Source organism: Oryctolagus cuniculus, chromosome 5, assembly GCF_051225735.1.
Source record: "Oryctolagus cuniculus isolate XC-2025 breed Fujian yellow rabbit chromosome 5, ASM5122573v1, whole genome shotgun sequence".
Classification (NCBI taxonomy): domain Eukaryota; kingdom Metazoa; phylum Chordata; class Mammalia; order Lagomorpha; family Leporidae; genus Oryctolagus; species Oryctolagus cuniculus.
Window position 1 is genome coordinate 116370138 of NC_142871.1, and position 6865 is coordinate 116377002.

The 6865-nt window shown below is 45.2% G+C and overlaps 1 protein-coding gene across 3 annotated transcripts in view; it reads left to right on the top strand.

The window, feature by feature from the left end:
* The window catches only part of ELOVL5 (ELOVL fatty acid elongase 5), an 83539-nt gene extending 78037 nt beyond the window's left edge, over nt 1–5502 (top strand). For all 3 annotated transcript variants that reach the window (XM_002714509.6, XM_070073990.2, XM_089333147.1), the window contains 2 exons: nt 1621–1755; nt 3602–5502. In XM_002714509.6, coding sequence (XP_002714555.1) covers nt 1621–1755; nt 3602–3745 — 279 coding nt within the window. In that variant the 3' untranslated portion in view covers nt 3746–5502. The remainder of the gene's footprint in view (nt 1–1620; nt 1756–3601) is intronic.
* Nucleotides 5503–6865: the final 1363 nt, after the last annotated feature.

A 6865-nucleotide genomic window follows, 5' to 3' on the forward strand; every position in this document is an offset into this window, starting at 1 on the left:
TTAATACCAACAGTGTTAAACACTGACTTTTGTTAAATGTTTACCACATGTCAGGTCCTCATGCTACGTAAGTGACTTTACATGGAATGTTCCAGCAGCCTGATTTCATATTATTGTCCCCACTTGGTAGATGAGGACATTAAGGTGTTGGGCCAAAGCTAGCTGGCTGAGAAGTAATAGATATTAAACCCGTAGCCTTATTAGCATGTTTTCTAAGCAAAGCAAGCTGATTCAGATCCCTGCAAGTGAATTGTGATTTTCCCCCCATTATTTAAAAATAACAACCTAGGGCAAAAAAAACCCCAAGAGACTTTTCTGAGCTACTTACGTGTTTGATGTTTCATTATCACCTCTGCCAGCTGCTGTGCAGTCCTGGTTGTGTTTCTCTCGGCCCCCTGTGAGGAAGGATAATTGTTCTTTAGCTTCCTTGTTACACTTGAGGATCAGTTGATAACCATGCGGTGTGGCTCCTGCAGAAGGAGGGTTTAAAAGAACAGACAGGGAAAGTTGATTATCCATTAGGATCTGTGCTTTGAGGTGGAAGATTGTACCAGTTTGTCTAAATTTTTTGGGTGCACAACTCTTTCAGCCTAGGGTGTTCACCTTGAATAAAAAGGAGGGGGAAAGAAAAGCCATCTTCTCTGTGTGGAACGTTGGAAGCTGCCAGACAGGCAGTGAGTGGCATTCACTCCTCCGTCACTCTTCGGAAGGATGCGCCCCCGTAGCCACGCCTTGTTCTAACAGCCTTTCACTGTGTTCCACGCAGTCACATGTTGTTCAAGGCTCACACCAGGAATCATTCATTGACCTGGCATTGTTTGCCAGGAGGAGTTAAATCCCTTCAGCCTTCCCCAAACCAGAGGGTACACCGCTGAGGACGAGGAAGAGTGTCCAGGCGGTTGTCCATCCTGCAGGGATGTCAACAGCTCCATTAAACCAAATCCCCTCACCCTGCCTTTCTCTCCTTAACACATTTTTCAGGCAAACCCTTGTGCCTGCCTGTTGTATCCTTGGATTTTGGTGAAGGTGGTTTTAGTAGCTTGAAGGGGGGAGAGAATATACAAGTGTGTGAGATACACACAGAGTTAGGATGAGTGCCATGCATACATCGTGTTTGTGAAATGACTGCCAGGCCGGCGCCGTGGCTCAATAGGCTAATCCTCTGCCTTGCAGTGCCGGCACACCAGGTTCTAGTCCCAGTCGGGGCACCGGATTCTGTCCCGGTTGCCCCTCTTCCAGGCCAGCTCTCTGCTGTGGCCAGGGAGTGCAGTGGAGGATGGCCCAAGTGCTTGGGCCCTGCACCTGCATGGGAGACCAGGAAAAGCACCTGGCTCTTGGCTTTGGATCAGCGCGATGCGCCGGCTGCGGCGGCCATTGGAGGGTGAACCAACGGCAAAAGGAAGACCTTTCTCTCTGTCTCTCTCTCTCTCACACTGTTCACTCTGCCTGTCAAAAATAAAAAAAATTTAAAAAAATTAAAAAAAAATGAAATGACTGCCATTACCTGTGGAAAGGCTGGTGGGTGTGAATTCAGGAGCTCGGGGGTGCAGGCCAAGCAGTCTGGCGAGGGGCCTCGTGCATCCATTGTCACCACTGGCTTGTGTCCTTTCTCACCTGCAGCTTCAGTTTGTGCTGACAATCATCCAGACCAGCTGTGGGGTCATATGGCCATGCACATTCCCTCTCGGCTGGTTGTATTTCCAGATCGGATACATGATTTCCCTGATCACCCTCTTCACAAATTTCTACATTCAGGTAAGCCTCACCCTTCTCTTACCTATTCTGACAAAGACTCTCGTCCTTTGTTTTCCAAGGATGTGTGGAATTCCTCTGGGTGCCAGGCGCTGTGCTAACTAGAAGGTGCTAGATCAGTTCTGGGTTCTGGGTGAGGGTGTGTGGGGAAACACATGGGAGATAGAGGGCTGTTCAGCAGGCTGTGTTGCTTCCCACTGACCCATGCCAGGGCGCAGGAAGTTCCAGTCAGAACTTTCTCAGCCTTGCCACCCTAAACATCACAGCCAAATAAAATTTCGAAAGAAATGTCTTCATCACAGTCCTCAAATACAGAAGGAAACTTTGCCCTTGGGGGCGGGTGTTTGACTTAGTGGTTAAGACTCCACCTGAGATGCCCTCATTCCATATCGGAATGCCTGGTTCAGTTCTGGCTCCCCTTCTGATCCAGCTTCCTACTAATGCACACCCCAGGAGGCACAAAGGATGGCTCAAGTGCTTGAGTCCCTGCCATCCATAAAGGATACCTGAATTGAGTCCGGGGCTCCTGGCTTCAGCCTGTTCAGCCTGGCCCAGCCCTGGCTGCTGCAGGCATTTGGGGAGTAAATCGGTGGACAGATGATCTCTCTCTGTCTCTCCACCTTTGAAGTTCAAAATGAAAATTTAAAAAGACGATGAAGTCTGCCCTTCTGTCCGCTATCCTTATCCATCCACTGTTGGTCTGGGGGTCAGGGCGTCCCCAAGCACATGACGTGGTGATGTGGGTTTTTCTCCCCGGAGAGTCTATTTAGGGCAGATCATCTCTGACTACTTGGCAGCCTCTGCTGATTCCCCTGCCACTTGTTGGACCATGTGTGTTCCTGCTTTTGTGGCCAGTGCCTGGCAGGCGTGCTGCCACTGATGTGAGGACGACACAGGAGTTCAGGAGTAAATCAGAGGCTGGGGGTCCTGAGGCAGGGAAAGCCCAGTAGTGTGGAGCAGCTGCACAACTATGTGTGGCATAGTGAGTTTGAGTTGACTCTATGCCCTGGCGAGCTCAGCAGTTTGACTCGACTTTGGAACATGCACCAGGTACAGGGGTTGATAGGAAGAGACACAAAGAAGATGAACTCACACTTCTCCTAGCTGCTTGTGGCAGCATAGGGCTGTGTCTCTGAGGCCTGAAATAGATGCTGAAGAAAGGAGAAAATTTTGAAGATGGCCAAGGGATATGGATGTCAAGAGAGCTATTTACTGGGTGGGAGAAACCAGTTTGGCCACGTAACTCCTGTCCTTTGCCATCCAGGCACTGAAAAGGCTAAGCAGAGTAAAGTATAACTGCTTTTTTTCTGTGTAATATTTTTAAATTGTTTATTTAAAGAGGGAGAGAAAGAGATCTTCCAACCACTAGTTCACTCCCCAAATGCCCTCAACAGCCAAGGCTGGGCCAGGTCAAAGCCACGAACCAAGAACTCAATCCAGGTCTCCCATGGTGGGTGGCAGGGACCTAACCACCTGCTGCCTCCCAGGGTGCACGTTAGCAGAAAGCTGGAGTGGACCAGAGCCCAGCACTGGAATTCAGGCACTCCAGTTCGGGATGAGGACATCTCAAGCCATTCCTCCTCAGTCACTGCACCAAATGCCTTTCCTTGTGTAATGTTTGAATAATACTTCTTTTGGGAAAGAAAGGGAAGAGTAATTGAAACCAGTGGCAAAAAAAAAAAAAAAAAAAAAAAAATGTAGTCACAGTTCCTTTACCCAGGAATTACTTCTTAACAACATTTGGTCATAAAAGGAAACCAGGCCTGTGTTAGGAATTCAGTTCCCAGTGAGGTTGTCCATACAGGCCCTGTGCTCACCTGGCTAGCCGTCCACTCTTACTGCGTTTCAGACCTACAACAAGAAGGGGGCCTCCCGAAGGAAAGACCACCTCAAGGACCACCAGAACGGGTCCGTGACTGCTGTGAATGGACACACCAACAGCTTTTCCGCCCTGGAGAACAATGTGAAGCCACGGAAGCAACGGAAGGATTGAAGTGGAGGAGCCGAGGACCTGCAGGCCACGTCACCCGATTGTAAGCACAGTGTGAGTTGTGTGCCGACGCTGTTAACAGCTGCTGTAACTAGTCCGGCCTACAATAGCGTGATTCGTGTAGGACTTCCTTCATCAGTTCAAAACCCCTAGACAACCTAGACAAATTATCCAAGTAGGTTTAAGATTTCTTAACATTTCTGGGCTCTCATTGACCCCCGCGCTAGACTGTGGAAAGGGAGTATTATTGTAGTATATGACACTGCTGTTGCCTTATTAGTTATAACATGATAGGTGCTGAATTGTGATTCACAATTTAAAAACACTGTAATCCAAACTTTTTTTTTTAACTGTAGATCATGCATGTGATTGTAAATGTAAATTTGTACAATGTTGTTACAGTAGAAAAACACACATGCCTTAAAATTTAAAAAGCAGGGCCCAAAGCTTATTAGTTTAAATTAGGGGATGTTTCAAGTTTGTATTCATTTGTAATAGTTCTGTTTAGGAAAAAAAAAATCAAAGACCGTGATTTATTAAACCAGTGTGTGACCTATAATTCCAAGTGACTTAGAGATGTGAAGTCAGAAATGGCACCTTCAGTTTTGTAGTATTGGCTTTGAATCAGGCAGGCTCAAATCTAGTGGAACAAACCGTCAGTTTAACTTTTTAACAGATCTTATTTTTTTAGTTTGAGTGCCACTATGTACAAAAAAGGGGGGGCCGGCGACTCTAAAGTAGTCTTGATGAAACTTAAAATATATATTCTTTATCCTCAAGATTTTAGGATGTGTGTAGGGCGAGTAGGCCATTGTTAATTTCTGAAGTACTGGGTGTTTTTATACAGGAAACAGAGTCCATTGTGCTTTCCACCTGTGTGCGAGAGGATGTGTACTTTTCAAGAGAGATGCCTGAATATTTGCTCTTTGACAGAGTCCCATAGATGTGCAGTAGGGAACTGGTTGCCAGGGTCCAGACTTGGGTTGATTTCTGTACTGTTACCTGTTTTGACATGAACTTCCTTTTAAAATGTGCCTAGTTTACCAAAATTCACACAACAGGAAGAAAGAACCTTAAAGAAATTTAATATAATATAAAATTAAACAGATAGCTACAGCATAAGAGACCTGGGAAATTGGATACAGATAACTTGTTTAATGTAAATCTAATAGCCTTTATAATTTTTTTTCTGCTTAGAATCTAAAAATTTGTTAGAACTGCTTGTTTAAAAATAATATACTGCTTATTGTAAAATCATGTCTCACACATTTGAGGCAGTGGTCAAACAGATAAGGACTATTATATGTGTCATTTTAAAGTGTTGAAATTTAACCTCTGAATACCACCTTCTCCATTGAAAACAGAAACATTCATTGAACCACTCATGACATATCCTAGAAGGTCATTGACAATGTATAAACTAATTGTTGGTTTGATATTTATGTAAATATCAGTTTACCATGCTTTAATTTTGCACATTCATATTTTAGGGAGCCAATTGGCTCTCTTATTAGTCTTGTGGATTTTCTGTTTGGACAGAGTCTCAGCATCTGTTTACATTTACCTTATCAAATCTAGAACGTGTATATTTGTAAATGTGTGTCTCCATTCCTAGGTACTAGTTTGCAGATGTCTTTACATATTTCAATACAGAAACTGTAACATTCAATAGTGTGCTGTCAAAGTGTGCTTAGCTCATCTGGATATACCCACACTGTTAAATAATGTCTAAACATTAATCATTAAAACATTTTTGATTACCTGTGCTTGTGTTTTACATTTCTTATGTGCTGCCAGTTCTGAAAGACTGGGGGCAAAAATCCGCTTTTCTCAGCTTACCCAGAGAGATGGAAATAACGCACTTCAGTTGTTGCTCAGTTGGCTCGACAGAGAACCTGGCATGCTAAGTCCTGGTGGTAGTTCCACCCTCATTCTTTCCTCTTGGTCCTCTCCAGCTGTCACCAGAGGTCCTGGCCCTAAGCACACCTTTGTCCGTCCTTCCTTCCATTGACCCCACCCTCTCTCCTAACCCCTGGGCTGTTAAGAGTTACTTCCCTGCATTTTTTTTTTCCTGAAAATAGCCAAGTAGAAAATATTTCAGGCTTTGCCGACCATACGGTCCCTGTCACAGCCACTCACATGGTGGCTTGCAGAAGCATCCGTGGACCATGGGTAAGCAAATGGTCATAGTTGTGTTCTAACAAAGCTTTATTTATGGAAACAAAAGATTGGTGTGACCATAGTTTGCTGATTTCTTCTGGAATAATGAGGTCCCTCCTAAGCCCCAAAGCTCTATTGCTTTCATTGTCAAAGATAATTTCAAGTCCCAGACCATGGCCCCCTCCCAGCCTACTCGTCTGGTTGACTTCACAAGTCTGTCCGTGTCCACATGGGAAGGACGACATGAATGTGCCCAGCTTCCCTCCATTCTCTTCCTTCTGCACAACCTCCATTATAGGTTTGACTCTGGCTTGCAGGTGCCATTAAGTTTGCCAGTGTTACCTTAAAAATGACACCTGCAGCTGCTTTGAGTATTTGTGGTATCATGCCAGAAGTGTAAGAGGATTGTTGGAGGGTCAGTGATAACAATAACTTCCCTGCCATTTCCCCTCAAGTCTAGACCACATTGAAAAAAAATAAGATCATTATAATAAGAGCGATGAAAATCAAAATAGCACATCTCCTACTGAAAAGAATGAATCAGTGAAACCAAGATCACAGTCTGGCTCTAATGACCCCAGCTAATCCTCCTGCCGGCCTCAGCCCAGCAAGGATGGCCCCAGCACATCAGTGGTGTTCTGCTTGCTGGCCTGGCAATGAACTGGTTAATATATCATTTTTAATGTGAGCCCTGGGGTTCACACACCTTAAAGTACAGGTTTTCCTTGCAGAAGCACATTCTACCACGGTGACCTTCCCAGGCCAAGCAAGTAAGCCCAGTTGAATCTCCCAATTTCAGCAAAATCTCTCTCCTCCCCTCAGAGGAATGAGTGGGTGAGAGCAGAGGGCGAGGCTGGGTGTGTTCCTGTGCTTTTCCAAGGATGCTTTCACTAATGGAAAGAAAGATTCTCAGTTCCCATTTTTATCAGCCTTGGTATTCTTCAGGACAGGCGTGTGGCCTAA